Raw genomic sequence first — 18,763 nt, 5'->3', positions numbered from 1 at the left:
GTTCTGGTTTTGGAAGAACACAGTTCTCAAACATGCATGTCGTTTGAATCTGGCTTCCTCTCTAATCAAAACATGTTGTTTCATCTGCAAAACATCAAGAAGCTCAGAACAATGCTTACGCTTTTCCACCACAATGGTGAAGCAAAAACTTTGTGCTTTAGGAAATCCAAAAATGACTAAGGCTGCATTCATTTATCTGCACCTGCTTTGAAGCATCAACAGGCTTGTTTACAACACTGAAATTCCCAAAATACTTACTTGTGGATGAAACAAGAATCCCGGGGAAGGTCTCAAGTATTTCTCTTTTAAAGCTTCGAGTGGGTCAGTTAACTTTCTTTTCTCTACTCTGTAAATGTTAAAATTAAATTTGCTTATGATGAATCAGTCTCAGACATTAATAATTATACAGCTAATCATGCTTTAAATGTTCAGTTACATATCAGGCAATTTGTTTCTCAGAGGTACTGGCCAAAGAGAAGAGTACGTCAGCTCCCAGTTCCTGCATACAGCCCATTGCTACAGTGGGGGCTGTGAATCGCCATTAAAGGCAATGGTGCCATTTACAGAGGAAGTAACTCCACTTCAAAATACCAGTAATTATGATAGTAAGAACCAATGACTAACTACTATGGACTTTCATGAAGAAATAAGGCAACCAAGCATGTTCTTCAGTTGGGAGAGTAGAACTGAAGGCAACAGGAGCTCTGAGCTGAGGTGCCACCCATGCAAGACCTTGCTGTGACCATCTGCTGTCCTAATGCAGATGTAACCCAAAGCAAAGGAAGGTTCAGTAACAACCTAGTGCTACCTTGCAAGAATTTCTATGGATCTTGTTATTTTGTAGCACAGGACCTTGAAACACAAATCATTTCCACTGCTTCAGGCATTTAAAGACACAAGGAGAAACTATGGTCCAGTACAGGTATCAAACTGGCATAAGTAAAATCACCTCAATAAACAGCATCAAATCACATTGCTTCAACATGAATACCTGTTGTCCTCTGTAAGAGCACTCTACGAAAACTCTGCCCACAGAATTTCTTTTTTAGATAAGGTAATAATAAAGTCATTTTCACAGCTACCAGCTACGTTTTCGTTTTGGTTTGTTTTTTTTTTAAAACAATAGGTTGTAAAATCAGTCATTTAGGTAATAAAAAAAAACTTTTTTTTTTTTTTTTTTTTTTTTGCTAATATTTCCTTGCACTAATTTAGATGCATGACTTCAGCTGATTGCAGATATGCGAGCAAAAAGGCAAAGGGCAACCAGGGGCTGACGCACTTGGGATGTAGGTGAAATCCAGCTCCCAGTGGCTTTGGTGTCAGCACTACTGGAAGACACCGAGGGGTCAGGATTTTACAACTCGTTTTTAAAACCTCACTTGACAAACAGTGTCTGCTCCTGTGCCTATCAAAGCCAACACAAAGGGTCCCATTGATTTAATAAGGTAGATCAGATTAACCAACCCACCGGTTAGGCTTTGTACACACAGGGCCATTGTGCCTCCAATTATACTAATGCAAGGCCTAGATAAATCCACCCATTACTCAAATCAGTGTTAAAAAGGGCAGAAATCACTCTCCATTTCCACAGTTTTATATATCCTAGGATAAATCTGCTTGTTTGAGATACTGTTATTTAATTCTGGAAGAATAAAGAGGTGATGTGCAATTGGTGACTTCTGAGATGCCCTCTAATCCCCACGGAAAGGAGATGCAAAGAGCAGGAAAGTCATTTGGCAAAAAGTAATTTGTGGCCAACTGGTATCATCAAATAAACAGTAAATATACACATATACACTACCAATGCATTTATGGCTAAGAGGCTACACCCCTGCACACCATGCTACACAGGTTTAACTGGTAACTCACTGAAAGCAAGGCAGTAATGAAGACTTGCTAATTATGGTATTACTGAAGCCAGGGCTTGCAGGTCAGCCTGGTAGACTTCACTGCTGTGCCAAAGGGTGCCGAGGTGCAGCACGCGGTCGATTACCTGTAAATGGGATCCATAAAGAAGGGAGTCGGTCGGGCGTGCTGCAAAGAGGCCTCCGACGTTTTCCTCTGCTCGAGATCACCTCCTTTCTTCTCACCAAAGACGTGGTTTTTCCGGGGCTCTGCCTGTTTTGTGCTGCTGGCTCGACTTCTACTGCCCATGCTCAGATCTAGAGGCTGGTCCTGGCTTGCCGCAGGCGGAGCTGCTGGCTTTGAGGGTATGGGAGTAACGGGCTTCTCCTCCTTACGCTTAGTGGTGAGGTCAAAGGGAGACTCAGAGCTTCCCTTTGGGATCTTCTTGAGTTCACTGGGTGATTGGGGTTCCACTTTCAAGGGTAACGGTCTCAAGTCTCTATCAGGAAATGGATACATTGATTGAGAGAATGCTGGAAAAAATGGGAGGGGAAACATGGAAGGGTAAGGTAAGGCTCCAACTTTTTTGTCTTGCAGCCCCACAAGTCCTGTTGAACCAAAGTATTTTTCAGCAATAGAAGCAATAGCCTTTATAGAATCATTCACCGCTCCTGACACCGCAGTCTGCTCCTCTAAAGATGGTGAGAAAATGGAATGATTGCTGTGTTCTTTCTTATTATTTATTGAAGCCAAACTCTGCAGAGAGCTTACTTTGTCTTTGAACATTTTACCATTTTCTTTATATTTCTCTTTCTCACTTTCAATGTCACTTTCCAGATCAGAGCCAGAGGTGGTTTCCAGGTCACTGCCACTGGGGGTACTGACATCGTCAAGGTCACTACTCTCTGACTGGTCACTGAGTTTCTCATGCGGCCTCTCTTCAGAGGACCTCTCTGGTTGAAGCTCCACTGGCTTATTTTCCCCTACAGATGGTTGCTTATTTAGTGCCTTCAAAATATCCTGGGTGGCTGGCAGTATCTGAGGGTTGCTCATGAGGGGACTTTGACTTTTGTTTGTCTGATCTGCGCTTGGTAGTCCTTTAACAGGAGAGCTAGTAGGTAGCAAAGGTGGCCTGTGGTACAAGCCTGAAGGAAACAGACCGGGGAAGCTAAAAGAAAATCCAGGAGCTGTTGGAAAGGTAAGACCAGCAGGATGCCTATTGGCTCCAAAATAGTCAGCAAGGCCCGGATTTGCATGATTCATATTAACCATGGACGTTTTATCCATAGCTGGGGTTCCAGGAAGTGAAATGCCTTGACCAAAAAATCCTCCTGCTGCAAAATGGTTCTTGCCCTCGCAGAAGCGCCGGTGCTTGTTGAGAGAGGAGGTAGTGCTGAACATCTGCCCGCAGTCCTTGCACTTGATCTGGGTGCGACAGTCCGCGTGCATCCGCTTATGACGACAAAGGTTTGAAAACTGAGTATAGGATTTATGGCAGACCTCACCTGTATGTAAACAACAACAACAACAAATCTCAGGCTTTATGATAATTGCCCCCACCCTCAAAATTTTGCAAATAAAACCATATTTTTTTTTTAACCCTCCAAGTGTCTATCAGGAAGCCATAAGAAGTCTGGGTGCACAAAAGATATTGTACTATTCCAAAGCAAGGCATCCAAGCAGACAAACGTCGAAAGATAGCACCAAAGAACCCATCCAACAAACCAGAAAAGGTCTGAAGTGACTAAAAGATAACATTTTTGTTCCTCATTTGCTCTTTGCATTGCAGTTTTGCACACCTGATACCATTATTTGGCAATGCATGAACACCCAGAGCCCTGCCAAGAGTTGTGGCTCAGTGCTATGACACTGTGCAGAGTCACGGTGCTCCTGAGTGAGCACTTATGCCTCCAAATGATATCCATCAGTGTCATTATGCACACGTGTGAAGTTAGACATAAACATTTGCTGGACCAGGCATGTGACAGAGGGATCTGCCTGTCAGAGCCTTCGACCTGCGAGACCCATGGATATGACATAAGTGAAGGAGAAGACAATCAGATATTTCCAAGTGCATACTATTAACAACAAACATTATTTTCCATTTACAATTAATGACGTTAATCTCATGAAAGTCTAGAGTAATCATAGTCTGGTACTCTCACATGCCCAAAGCATCTCTATACAAGCAATGCTTATGGTGCCTTAGAAGCCATAACTATGAATTGCACATATTAACAACTTTACTCATCTTAATTTTGCATATTTGTCTCTCACACATGAAAAAAATATACTCTATTTCAACATTTTCCTTTAAAATGGCAGCTGTATTTATTTGCATGTTCAATACTTGGAACAGCTCAATGGATTTCCTTTCAAACTCCTCTGGGATGAGAGCAACTTCAGCCTCAAAGCACGTGGAGAAAGCCCAAAGGCATGGAGGGGTGGCCTGAGCTAAACCATAACACTCAATGTGCCACAGCACGGCTTCCAGACAGCAGTTTTGGTAGCAAGAGGCTGAAAGTGTCTCCATCACCAGTGCAAGGTGAGACACACACTACTACAGAGAGTGAACAATGTAGCTGAACCAAATGGGATTCTTTTAGTTCTCTAGCACAGCTTCATAGCACATTTCTTTTCCTTCTTGCATTTAACTTAGGTTACCATTTTTTTTTTTTCTGTCCTCTTTTCCCACCCTTTGGACCAGCAGGAACTGCAGGCAGGTCCCCAGGCTGTGCTCTTTCAATACGTTAACATTTGTCAGCACCTCTGGACTAATTTGCTTCTACTGGTATCAGCTCTAGCTTTGTTTAAAAACAAGGCAACAACAGTAACGGTAAGCAGTGATTATCCCTCTGTAATAAATTCCCCCCCCCTCACCCCCCTTTTTTTTTCCAGCCAGGAAAAAGCAAGTGGTTACTGTATTTTTATTTAATTTGCGTTATATCATAAGCTCTCATCTTTCACACATCAAAGCCACACAACAATACACATTGTGTATTCTGAGGCCTTTTTAACAATCATTTTCAAGATTTGAGACAGACTGACATAATTTACAATGGCTCTATTTTAAGCCTGAAGAGGAAACTGAATTGAATGTATCCCATCCTGCACTGTTGGTTCCCATGAACTGCAATCACGTCCTCTGACTTCCACTCACACCGGGGCCTGCACTAACCTTCCTGCTCGTCCAAATCTCTGCCCTTGAGAAACTTGACCACTTGTTGTCATGTCTTAACTGTTTACCTCTTCAGCAGGCTGCTCCATATCTCGGCAACAATGCTCCTATTGTTTGAGGGCCTGATTCTGCCCATGCTGCACCCACCCCTTTTCCCTATTCACATTTCGTTGACAATTCATGGGGTAAAGAACGCAGAATTGGGCCCTAAGACAGGAAATTTGTAATGCAGTAATTCAGGAAGAATGTTTGTTGCCGTGTATCAGTCAGTGTTCCTGCTGGAAATCTTCATTCACAAGGAAAGAAACAGAAGGAAAACAAAACAACAACAACAAAATGGAGAGAGGAGAGAGGAGAGAGAGGAGAGAGGGAGAGAGGAGAGAGGAGAGAGGAGAGAGGGAGGAGAGAGGAGAGAGGGAGAAGAGGAGAGGCGGGAGAGGAGAGAGGAGAGAGGAGGAGGGAGAGAGGAGAGAGGAGAGAGGAGAGAGGAGAGAGGAGAGAGGAGAGAGCAGATATCTAGTCTTCCTAAAGTTGAGAATGTTCTCCTTTAAGGAACATCAATATATTATCAACTTCCTATTCTCCATTAAAACTTATTATCCTCTATTAAATGTCAAAGGTACCAGGAAATATTCTACTTCTGCAGAAATGCAAAATTACATACTAAGAACTGAGGGAGATCCTTACAGACTGTTAAAGGGGGGTTGACTAATATGTTTTATCTTAGCTTTGAAGCTAAATTAAATTGATAATGGCAATAAAATTAAAATATGGAAATCTTCATTATTATCATCTTGATCAAACAATTAATGGTTGTATTGAGGAGTTCACCTCTTTGAGCCCACCAATTAATTTAAAACTATTTAAAGGGAGATCTCTTCCATTTAGAAGTCTATTAAGAAGTGGGCTTTCAAAGCTGACCAAGAAGTTTTGGAGCCAGGCCCAAAGTCCTTTCCCTCTAGAGGTGCCTTACTCTTGGGGACGACCTTGGGAAAGCTAGGTAGGATGCAACAGAAACTGAGAGTGTGAGTCAACTGTGCTGCCTTGACTTCTACTGCCCAGGCAAGTCCTGTTACAAGATCTACCTCTTTTTCACCACATGACTTTTATTTCCAAGTAAAGCTTTGCTCAAAATTTAGTAGATGAGGGACGGTTATCAACTTTAATTGCTTCCACATATCAAAGCAACAGAAGCTGGGTTTGATTTCTCCTGTTACACCTTATTACATCCTTTATATCTTAGCGCCGTACTTTTAAGCAACTAACTTGTAAGGGAAGCTTCCCTCCTTGCAGCTGTTATTGCTGCACAGTCCCAGGTTTAACACAAACTCCCAGTCTGTCTCTCACATTAAAAAAAATCATCTCATGCTAAAGCTCACTCTGCACTGCAATTGTCTCTGGCCCCCAAATTAGCTAGCAGTTACATTTGCATATTTTCTGCTTATTAAAAAAAAATTACTGTAAGTACTACTTTGAGTGTGTTCGACCTATTATGGCATGTGGTTTCTATTTGGAGAGGCTGGACATTCTGCAAAAGCAGTGAGTAATTACCTTGGTGTTGGTGAGTTTTCACTCAAGCTTAGGCGGTGCACTGTAATAAGAGACAGTTGCCATAAACAGACTGGTAGAGTAAATCATGGTGTGTGGCCTCTTGGTTGGAAAACAGATATCTCCTTGAGGTGACCCTACCTCCCTCCCATGGTTCAGCAAAGCCTACTGAACATGTGGTCTCCAAACCCTTTTGTTCTGTAATTACATGGCTATTATTCAGAGATTGCTCAGTGGGTTTTCATCTCTCATTCTGTGCATTTCACGAATACTGGTTGCAGGTTTGATTTATCAGAGTAAATGGTAACATTAAAAAAAACCAATTAGGGATAATTTCATTTAAGATAGGCACCAATTTTACACTTCTTTGTAGGGTATGGACAACAAGAAGACTAGCTGAAGATTTCATCCACGGGCCAGAAGTTAATGTTGTCTAGTAGTTATAAAGTGTATTTATTAGTAATTACAAAGTGTATTTATAAGTAGTTATAAAATGTAATTATTTAACTTGTAGTCCTAGATTTAAGATTTTTTAGTGATGTTTCTTTTTAGACTTAGTTTGTTACACATTTTCTTACTGAAGAAGCCCAAACAAAAGGATTATCTAACTCAATGGCAGATATACAGACTTTCTGCAAATGACTCTTTCAAGCCATGCACTGAGGTTTTGAAAGACTCAAAGCACATGTCAAATGAGCACTACTGAGCTCCTAAGCAGGTGTTTCACTGAGGAGCTAAAAGCACCAGCTGTAGGTGCCCACTCCATTGAGTGGGACCATGCAGTGTGGGGTACAACTCCAGCTTTGCTGTCCTCTCCTGCTACAACTCACCTGGGTGAGGTGCCACCTCTGTCAGACTTAGAGTGCATTATGAGTACAGAAAATACAGTCGGCTGGAAAAAAGTATCAAGATGACATTTTGGTAAATTCTTGTTGAGAATAGCAAAAGCTAAAGTTTAGAAAACAAAGAGAGGAGGTCATAAAGAGCTTTCCAAGCCATAACGGCTGCCTGAGAAGACCATGGTGGAGATTAGCACTTGCCAGATCAATATTCTTAAAATATTTCCTGCATCTGCTTCCCTGGTGAAAGGAAGAGAAAGCAACTTGCAACACTACTGTGCACCCAGATTCCTCCATCTCACAGCAGAATCTGTCCAAGTAGCAAACACAACGCCTGGGAGGAGGACTCTGAGGACCTGATTTATAGCCCAGTGTAGTCATGCCCACATGGGAGGCAAGTTTTATTGCTGGAGCAGCTGTTGGCAAAGCTCTTATAGCTAAACCCAATACTTAACTTCAGGGCATGCAAAAGAGCTTCTAGGAGCAAGGCAAGCTCTTCTGGCTGAAATAGACTGGCTTTAAGGTTTTCTTTCCAATTCCCACCAAAGCCATGCTACCTGCTGTTGAGACTCAGTGGCCCAAAATTAATTTCTAAAGCAAAGCAGCCTTTCCGGTCCTGCTGGTTATGCCTAATGACCAACAAATTTTGGTCCAGCACCGCCTGCAGCATGGGGGCTGGTGCTGCTGCAAAGGAGCAAGAAAGAGAGCAGCCAGCTCAGCATGGTGCAAAGCTCAGCTCCTTCTTGCCAAAACTCCCTCCCTGCTTGCTCTTTGCATCTATGCATGGAAAAATATCCCAGGGACAAAAGGTACATTTATACAGCATGCAGTGTCTGCCTGGAAAGGAAAATCATATGAAAATAATGCTTTGCATCAGACTGTGAATTACTCAGTTCTCATTTAGTAACTCACAGCCCCCATGAAACCAGTGGGAAACACCAAGGAAGCACAACACAACCTCCTGCTTGCAGGTTACACATTTTTTTGACAAAAGAAAAACACTTAACCGAAGACGCTTAGTGGAAGACTTACATATAAAGGGTTTGACACTGCTGTGGATGTGTTTATGTTGTTTGAGGCCTGAAGATGTGGCAAACGTTTTGCCACACTCTGGACAAGCGTGAGCACGAGCCCCAACATGCTGGGAACGAATGTGCCTCTGGAGGTTGCTGGGGTCCGTGAAAACCTGCTAGGAAATGAGTACTGATTAACCAAGAAATTTAACTGCGGAAGAAGCCACTTAGCACAAAACCCAAAGCTACTGGGAGCTTTATAAGACTAAAACCATTGGCTGCTTGCTGTGCTGCAGCCTGGCCAAAGGGCATCAATGGGAGTTGTGCCTGCAGGATGGGGCCTCATTTTCCCAGGGTCAGCCAGATATTTGGTAGAGTGGTTACAGAATCACAAGTTTGGAAAGGACCTACAAGATCATCTAGTCCAACCATCCTCCCATTACCCTTGCTACCACCAGCCACTAAATCGTATCTCATAAATTAACCCCTTTGCAACCACCACAACAGATGCACTTGCCCCTATGACCGAAAGTCAAGCTTTTCAGGCCAGTGATTTCCTGCTTGGCATCCTCACAGAAAGTCAAAACATGGCTACCTGAATCATGACTGCAACAGAAATACTTGGCTGAGTGCATGGTAACAAGAAATTCCACTCACAGCCCCAGCATCTAGGCCTTGGCTGTATCTTATGAGTATCAGGTTAACATAAAATCCCCATTATTGCAGAAAATCCACTTAAAAACAAGAAAGCCCTTATGCAAAAGGCCCAGGCTTTGAGAGTCTTGTGAAAACAAATGTAGACCACCACATCTTCTACCAATAACCTGGGTAGTGAGCCCAGTGCTGGGAGGTAATGCAGATGCTCTGCAGATGAGATGGTTGCACTCACTTAGCACAGCCAGAACCTAGCATTTTATTTTTCTTACTTTGCTTTGTATTGCAGCACTATCTTTCTAAATCAAAAGGGGTAGAAAGCTAACATATACAAAGCAAAGGTTTAAATCCTCAAGAACCAGGCACTGCAGGATCCCTATGCCCTCACACAGCCCACCCCCATCTGGCCCCATGCACAGTGCCACAAAAACAGCCTACAAATTCACTGTACCTTGGCACAGTTCTCACACTCGTAGTGCTTGCCGCTGTCATGCGACATTTGGTGACGTATCAAGTTGGACTTCCAGTTGAAAGCTTTGGGGCACTGGTCGCACTTGTACTCCCGCTCCTCGCTGTGGGACAGCATGTGCTTCTCCAGGCTGCAGAAACAGGAATGAGCAGTGCATCAGTGCAAGAAGAGGAGACAGCAGAGCACGTCACATCCAAACAACAACAAAAAGAGGAAAAAAGAACAAGCCCCAAGGGCCCAATCCTGACAGACCCAGGTCCTTTGAGCCCCAGGCATACCCCACTAGGAGGCAGAGCAACCCCTCCATCCCACAGTAACACTGTCTGATGTTTCACCAGGTCACTTGCAAATGCTTCAGAAGATTATGCTTCCATCACTCCCAAAGGAGATTATTTCATACACCTCTCAATATTTCACTCCAGTAATTCCTCCCTGCAGTCTGAATCATTTCTGCCTTATTGCTTTCACTCTAAACACACCTAGGAACCTACTATCTGATGCAGCCTCACTCCTCTGATGGGAGTCTATTTTTCTTGCAGCAGGAATAGATCAGAAATAACTCCACCAGTGGAACACAGAAGGAGCTTAAGAGAACAGAGCAAAGCTTCTGAACACAGAACACTTAATGCAAAGTTATGTTTGATGATTATTAAGTGTGTTCAATTCTAGTTGTTTATTCATTCATTTCTTAGCAGTTGGTTCAGACTATTAGCAGCATACTCAATCCTCACCTAATTGCTGTTGTTCATCTTTGAATTCATTTTCACCTCTGAGTTTTCTGAATTCCTCTTTTAGAATTCATCAGCTGCAAACGTATGTTTAAATACGTTGGTCATATATCAAGCCACAGCTCACTCAACTGCTTGCAGAGAGATAAGTATATAACATAAAAGGGGATTCATAGAAAAGCCATTGGAAAAGGGTTTCTAGCCAGCGCAGATTAGGTGCTCCCCTGTTGATGTTCCCACTGATCTCTGCTGAATCTGTAGACAAAACCTGAGGGGCTTACAGTTTGTCCTCTGTCGTATAGTCCATATGGCAACTTATATCCTCGGCTACAAGTAACAGAAATTCTTTCATCCTGCTGATGCTCTTGAGTTCTACCCCTCTTAGGCTTTCTTCTTCAGGGAAAAATATTTCTTGCCTCGCCTCTGAGCACTTAGATAACAGCTGTATCTCCATCACACCCTGGTAAACAAACCTGCCATAAGACCTAGAGGGGTCCCAGGCATCTGATGTGGCTGCACCACCCACAGACCTCAATCTTCACACTCAGCTCTTTCTCAATTTAATTACACACACCCTCAAGCACGGCTCATTCGAGCCTTTTGTTTTATATAATCCCTATATAACATGCTTCTGTATTTATTTATTTATTTATTTTTTGCTGTGAACCATCTTTGTGGTGTATTAGCTTCTCAATAATTCAAGAGTTTGGAGAATGACTGCATTCTTTCTCATTTTTCACTCTTTCTCACAGTACTGCCCGTCTATTTATGATGACTCGTTCTTTGTTTTCTGCCCTTTCTCTTCAATATTTAATATTTTAAGCTAAATTTACATTTGCTCAATGATTCCCATATGTTTGATATTGTCCTCTGGTTCACAGGCAGAAAAGAACTTCAACACCAAATAACTTACAGTGTGGAAAGATGTCACAGTCTCAACCTATGCTGCACACAACACTTCATCCACCAACCCAAATCAATCACTCAGACTGAAAATTAGACATGTACAGCTGAATACAGCTCAACAGCAGCCAGTGAAGACAACACTGTACCTGTACAAATGTGAGGCCAACCTACAAGAGCAGTGTTTGGTACACTGTGCTTTCGTTTTGTCGTCATTCACACTGTGAAACTGGAATGAGCAGGTTGCATGACACTGCATCCTCACAGCTGAGATCTCATCCAGGATCTACCTTTAAGATATCTCAGCACAACTGCTGTATGTTGGCTGAGGTCAACCTTCCTGCATCCTCAAACTGAACATACTAAAACATGAATTCGTGAGCAATATACTACAGAAGCTCCTGAGCATTCCCAGTACCTTTCAGCAATTGGCAAAATTTGCTACACTATGATACATTATAAGCAGCCACAAAAGAACTACAGTGATGGGAATCATCTGCAGCATATAAAGCTGGACTTTTGCTCATATTCCTACCTATACATATTTTGGGGATGGAGGCATATAGGTCTGTCTGTTTAAACAGACAGGTATATATAAGAAAAAGATGAATCCCAGAGTTTCAAAACAGAAGAGTTGTTTATATATGTGAATATACATAAATATATATGATAACATACATTAATATCTAGAACACAGTCTAACCAACCTGCCTCTGCCTAGCATGGCTTGTTTGCAAGGTTAAAATTGGTATCACCAAATGAGCACCACTCAGAGGTGTTCTAATTTATTTCTACCTAAAAATAAGGAGACCAGACCTCAATTCATTTGAACTATAATCACTCCTCTGACTTCACTGCCACCAGCCCTACTCATGCCAACTAAACATGCCATTATCAAAGCATTCAGTTATTAATTTAAGGCATCTATTATGGACTTAATTTGTGATCTATCAGGACTCTATTGATTCCCATGCTCTAAAACCAATGAGCAGTGAAACTTTTTTACCTTTACCATTGGTTTGTACACAAGATATCCAGTTCTGTCCTGCCTGACGCCCTGTGATTTGACTGAAGCCATTAAAGAATTTGCCATACTCAGTCACATTCTAAGCGCTTAATCCTACCTTTGTAAGTCCGGGAAGACCTGATCACACTCTTTACACTCCTGGATTTCGTGCACATCCCGAAGATCGTTCTCATTCTCAAGCTTTTTCTGGAAATCCTCCTCCACCATGGAGAATGCAGAGTGTGGTGTGCTGCAGGGGAACTTCTGGTGGTCCACCAGCTCAGCCTTGGACTCAAAGAGCTGGTCGCAGTCCTCGCAGCGATACTGGCGCTCCTCTGCAAGACAAAAGGGTTGGCATAAGGAGATTAACATCACTTTGGGGTCATCTTTAGTTACTCTCAGCAGTTCCACAACTGTGTGGTTCAATAAAGTTATTCAGTGAAAAATATTAAAAATAATGACAACAGATGATGCTTTATGATACTCTATAATAATACTTCAATTCTGTGATATATAACTATGGAATGTTACCTGATAACTACCTGGTTGATACATCCAATGGAAATCCCTAACGTTGGCTTGGGACAAAAGTCAAAGTGTTTCAAATTACTTTAAAGGGGATATGCATGTTCTAAGGTGGATATCTACAAAAGGCTGACAGTCTCTGACTTCCTGAATGAAGTAAACCTACACAAACATCAGCAACTGAAATAGCCAAAAAGGTGTTTTTACAAGTGTCTTTATTTCCATTAGAGTTTCTCTTCCAGCATACAAGGTAAGCCAGATATCCAGCAGTCACAAACCATTTCTTACTGAAAATGACTGTGGAAGACCACTAAAGGGCTACTTTGGAGTGAATATTTCATTCCATTAATTACTAGCTCTTATCAAATAATACAATAGCTAAAGAAAATCCTAAAATGAAGAGGTGAAGAAAAGCTGCTCACAGTGCTCTGTAGGATTTTCTACTGATGGTACACATGGGCAGCCACATGCCCTGTTTTGGGCACAGCTGAGGAACTGAAAATGCAGCACCTGTGTGTTGCTTGAATAATGAATGAGCGTGAGGAGGAATGTTGGCTGTGTTCTCAAAAGTGACAGCAACATTAAGAACCTGAGATGTTCTCTTTTTAAAAGAACAGTTTTTTGACAAACTGACCAATAAATAAAAAAATAAATAAGCCACAACCAACACAAACCAGCTATAACTGGGGTCCACTCATTTTAGTCTTGAAAGACCAGCACAGACTGAAGATAACGACATGGATTCCATTCCTCCTTCTGCAATACCCAAAACCAGATTAAGTTACACTTGCACTGAAGTTACACAGATTAAGTTACACATTTCTGCTCTAGAGGTTTGCGTATATGTAGGCCAAAAAACACCAAGAGGTGCAGGAATGCAATGGTGAGAAAAATCATTTTTGAAAAGCAGAGCTTAGCAGACTGGCAGGTCTGCTAAGGGCAGGTGGTAGACAAATGCAATCATAGTCCAGCTGTCCACTTCAGCTGCTCGTAATCTATTCTGGAGTTCAAAGGTGTTGCAACAGAGGAGAAATCTCCCTAGTTTTTTTGCTTAATTTCAATGACATTTCATATTAGATAAGAAGTGACTAACCGTGAATGTCCGGAGCCATTGTTTCATGTGAATAATCTTCACTCTTCATGAACAGTAATAGCTCCTCTCCTGGCTCAATGTCTGCCACAACTCTGTAGAATATCTGCAAAAGAGAAAGCGAGGGTGAATACCATGAAAGGCAAAGAGTGAATGCTGCAGGACTGACATCAGGCACCCAACCTACCCCAGCACAGGTGCTGCAAAGTGCTGGGGATGGGCAGCCTGAGCTGTGCAGGTGGGCTCTTTCAGCCCCAGAGCTGCTTCTTTCTGCCTTACCTGTGATAATGGGGAAGTTGCTTTCAACAGCCTCTGCTGCAAAGCAAGCTGCATGATGACTGCAAACATCACCAGCAATTCACATACTTAATTATACCAAACCTACCACCAGCCAAGGTGCCCATAAAACATGTCCCTGAATGACCAGCACAAAGAGCATTGCTCCTCTTGGTTGCCATGAAGAAAATAACTAAATAACTTCTAAATCCTGCTGATCAACATGTGGGCATCCAACCCCACCTGCTTCTATTACTTAGGTAGCCTAGAGAGTAATGGAGGAAGGGGCTTGTACAATGCAGCATGCTTCTCTACTTGTTAGTTTCAAATGGGAACCCAAGGAACAACTCATCCAGGACAAAGATATGCACAGATGCTTGTCAGCAGCCTCAGCCACAGGTGGCAGCTGATCTCCTCTCCAGGGGCTCAATGCCTGTCACTGGGAAGGAGCCCAGCAAAGAGGCAGAAGCCATGCACCCTTGGTACCACACATGCAGGGCAAGCTCAGGCTATGCTGCCAGGCTCTGCCAAAAGGAAGCTCCGAAAAAATCCATCTGGCTGCTTTTTCCTCTCAGGAGAAAACACGAGGAACACTAAAAATCTCCAAGAAGCCATTCAAATAAATATTAGTAACTTCCTCAGGCCTTGTTAAACAAAACCACATGAAAGCTACGTTTCCTAACCTACCAAAAGATGTATTTGCATTCTGTCTGTCTAGTGTATTTTTAAAGGTTTTACCCTCGAACTATTAACTCTCAAGACTCACTTTAGTGCCTTGAGAGAAAGGCAAAAAGTCAACAGCTGTTTTGCCACAGGCCAGATGCAGGTATCCCTCTTGCACAGAGCATTATTCCTCTCACACAGCGTATCTCCCTTGCACAGCCTATTGCACAGCATACTCCCTTTGCACAGCATATTCCCCATGCACAGCACATCACCCAGCTCTACACAGCACAGAGCAGCTACCCACGGCCTCCAGGAGGTGGCTGTACAGCCTAATGGTTATTGCTGCACAGGCAGCCCCTGCCCGTAGATATGTGCTAACTGCCTAAAACTAACTAAAGAAGACGTATTTCCTCTGATTTGTTTTCTTTTCTTTGCCTTGCCCCAGAAGCTGCTCTGGTAGATTCTAGCCCAGAGTCTACTAGAGTCACTGTGTCCCACCACCCAGTGTCCCAAGTCAAGCACAACAGACTCATACTGCAGCCTCCTGCTTACAGGGAATATCACTCCAAAAAGACAAAAGCAGGCATTCACATGCAGCTTCCCCCCTTAAAGATGTTCCTCTTCTTCCACACTGCCCTGCCCAGCTGTCAGAAGGGCTTGCTTGGGCTCTTTTTTTCCCTTGTCAGTCAGATAATCCTACACGAGCTTCATCCCGCAGCCCTCACTGACAGCAGCAGCACTGCTGGGGCACTGCAGGCTCATCCCAGTTCAGCTTCCTAAAAACCAGGAGCATGGTTCTGAGGTCAGCAGTGCTGTGTTTGCAGACTCGGAGCATCCCTCTTGCATTTATCTTGTTTTCCACTAATTTACATGGACACAAAACCACATCAGAGCATTTGGAATCCTTGAGCAAAAATAATGCCAACAGTGTCCACCTCATGTTCTTTGGGGTCACACACAAGAGGACACGGTGCTCACACTCATGGTCCTGCAGCTTCTTACTGATGCCAATGCTGCAGAGAACATGTGCTTCGAGCAACACTTCTTATTCTGAGGTCAGCAACGCATCCACACAAAGTCATTAACAGAAACCAGAGTGACTTTCCCCAGTATTTTTCTTCCAGTGCTCACGCTGTCCCATCCAGTACACTCTGACTGATCTTTTCACCTCTGGCTGCAAAGTAAGGATGCATGGACCAGCAGGAACACAAGGAAGGTCTTCTCTGTGCGGCACTGTGCTGCATTACATCTCATCCAGCTGCAAAGTCCTGGCGTGATGCAGCATCTTCCCTGCAGCCATGGGACAAATCACTCAGCAGGGTGCAAACTCCGGAGCCAGCTGTCCAGCCTGGCTGTGGTGGTACTCAAACATACCAAAATATCAGAGATGATGAAGCAACTGAGCAGAAACTGCCTGGCCAGCCTCTGTGGGGAGAGAGATGGAGGGGCACCCAGAAAAACTCCTTTGATGAGGATGAGTGATGTGTTTTATTTGGCACCTCAAAACTAAGGTCCACTAAAACAAGGTCCTAGTCTCAGATTTCCAGTTCTGGCATTCTGACATTCTTATTATTAAAAAAACAACTGTAACGATTACTAAAAATAGTAAAGCTCTGTGCATACAAAAAACCCACCTGCTCTAAGAGTTTATATATCCAACTGCTTTTCAGTGAAATGAAACATACTGAACACTAGGAAAAAATGACCCTGCAGGTAAAGTATAACCTGATTTCAACACGTCCTTATTGTCTAAGGCTTTTTCACTCTTCCCACCTAAAACCTCATAGAAACTACCCTCTCTGAGAAGGCACCAGCCTGCCCTGTGAAATGCAAGGGAGAAATGTAACAGAAAGGAAAAAAAAAAAAAAAAAAGCCAAGTCCAGACGTGCTTTTCACATGCCCTGGGATCAGTGGTGTGTGACTGCAGTTTATATAGGAAGAGCAGCATCGGATCCAGGTCTGGAAGCACTTTCTGAGTTCAGGGGTCTGAGGAGGCAGCGGCCGGGAAGGCCTTTGTATGTCTGCCCTGTGTGTGTGTGCTACTGGGCGGGAGGAAAAGCTCCCAAACTGCTGCCCAGGAGGGGGAAAGAGGAGGGGAAGAATGGAACACGCGCAATTTACTTTTAAATGGATGAATAAGGCCTCATTGTTATGAATCCCAGTTTACTTTTCCTGGTCAGGCACTTGAAATTTTATTTATGCTTAATAGACTGCATTTGGCATGTGTAAAGATGACAGAGGCGTGAATTATGAACGACCTTCCACCCCTGCAGGAAGTTGTAATAATTGAAATAATAGTGAAAATTCGCTCCCTGTGAGCAGGGCCCGGGGCTGTGTGCTTTGAAGTGCCCCGCGGGGCACAGGCCGTGTCGGCAGGGCCCAGCCTTCCCCACAGCCACAGACAAGGAGAGGGGAAAAAGAGGCATTTCTGTGAGCTGCCGTGCGTATGTGTCATTGGGAAGTGGGAGGATGAGCGGAGAACTGGCTCTGAAATTGATGGGGGAAAGCTGAGGAGAAAGGTCCAAATGGCGAGAAGTCAACTCTCGGTCTGTGGTGAGGAACTGCTGAGGCTGGAGGGCTGTATTGGGAAAACTCAGCCCTGTTTCAGCGTGTTCTCCTGAAATGGCACATAGGGTGCCTGTGCCTGTCAGACTGCAGGCGGTCTCAGCACAGGACATCCTGCTCTGCATCCCCTCCCAGTGATGCTCATACCATCCTCCATGGCAGGTTTCTGTTGCGTGTTAGCCCAGGGTCTGAGTTAGGGACTGACACATCCAGACAAACTCCTGCAGACGTTGGCACAATCCCACTTGCCCCTCTGATGGCTCCTTGCACCCAGGCCCACACGGTTCTGCAGAGAAGGCACAGCCCTCCAATATACCAGAGAAACTCCTGAACACCACTCAGTGAGCGGCCACCCCACTGTCTCTGCCAGCATCTAAAAACCTCCAAACCCTGCTGTGCAAGTGGGACTTGACAGCTCTCATCACCAAACGGCTTTCCTGCTTGCAGACAGCGCGCCCTTCTGCTTTTATTAATCATCAATGAAGAGCTTATCGCCTTGCAGAGAGGCGACAATTAGCGGCTGGTTTGGTGCTGAGCAGTTCTTTGCAGGTCACGTCAGGACAGGCCGAAGCTCGAGCAGGATGCTGGCAGCACTGGGCTGCAACAACACAGGCGCTGGGCAGGAGGCTCAGCACAGCATCACCTCTAATTGCCACAAATGGAAAACCACAGCTGATGAGCTCCTGGTTCCACCAGCCCATGTAAGCACGACCTCGCTCCACTGGAAACAGGTTTTCAGTGGGAGCTGGATTAAGCTTTATTTGCTTAATAAACTAATAACTCGTAGGAGGAATAATGACAGAATAGGGCCCCGCGTGAGCTCAGTGCACACATGCCCTCCTGACCCATAACAGCCAAAACCTTAATTTCACTCTCTGACAACAAAGCCTCAAAACTATTTGTTAAATACACAACCTTTGCAGGTGGTTGTGTGTCTGGGGCTGCTGGAGGAGGTTCTGTGTTTCTCTGCCTGGGAGCTGCACGCCGTGCTGTGGGGGGGGGGGGGGGGCATAGGTAGTAAAACCTGAAACATGAGGCTGTGCCTGCAGACTGCAAAAGTTTGTAAAACTTGTAAGATGTGATTGGATCTGGTGCAACCTACAGCAGTAGGTTCACTCACCTCCGAATGTATCACTGACACTGCGCACACTGTTAAGGGTGTTTCTTCTACTGTTATTTCTCCCACTGCAGGGGCATATACTCAAGTATATGGGAAAAGAGCACGCTTAACAACAAACCAACAAAAACCCTCCTATTTTAGCTCACGCAGCAAACCAAAACCTCAGCGAGCTGACTGTGAGTCACGTGCAGCTTTCCATAGATAAAGCAACAGGAATCTTCCAGGAGATCTGGAAGCTCAGTGCACTTTTACAGTGTTACGTGGCCGCATCACTGTCATAGGTCTGCAAGCGATAAGCAAGACAGAAGCAACTTCAGTTCTAATGAGTTCTAATTTAA

The 18,763-nt window shown here is 43.9% G+C and overlaps 1 protein-coding gene across 9 annotated transcripts in view; it reads right to left on the bottom strand.

The window, feature by feature from the left end:
• The window catches only part of MECOM (MDS1 and EVI1 complex locus), a 321,499-nt gene that overhangs the window by 20,493 nt on the left and 282,243 nt on the right, over nt 1–18,763 (bottom strand). For 5 of the 9 annotated variants that reach the window (XM_015871997.2, XM_032446644.1, XM_015871995.2 and 2 more), the window contains 6 exons: nt 13,802–13,904; nt 12,302–12,518; nt 9,529–9,676; nt 8,443–8,599; nt 1,994–3,350; nt 259–346 (listed from right to left, as the gene is read on the bottom strand). In XM_015871997.2, the coding sequence (XP_015727483.1) occupies nt 259–346; nt 1,994–3,350; nt 8,443–8,599; nt 9,529–9,676; nt 12,302–12,518; nt 13,802–13,904 (2,070 nt within the window). The remainder of the gene's footprint in view (nt 1–258; nt 347–1,993; nt 3,351–8,442; nt 8,600–9,528; nt 9,677–12,301; nt 12,519–13,801; nt 13,905–18,763) is intronic. The other 4 variants (XM_015871992.2, XM_015871994.2, XM_032446645.1 and 1 more) reach the window with 3 other exon arrangements.

This window comes from Coturnix japonica, chromosome 9 (assembly GCF_001577835.2).
Source record: "Coturnix japonica isolate 7356 chromosome 9, Coturnix japonica 2.1, whole genome shotgun sequence".
Lineage (NCBI taxonomy): Eukaryota > Metazoa > Chordata > Aves > Galliformes > Phasianidae > Coturnix > Coturnix japonica.
This window is presented reverse-complemented; position numbering and strand designations above follow the sequence as displayed.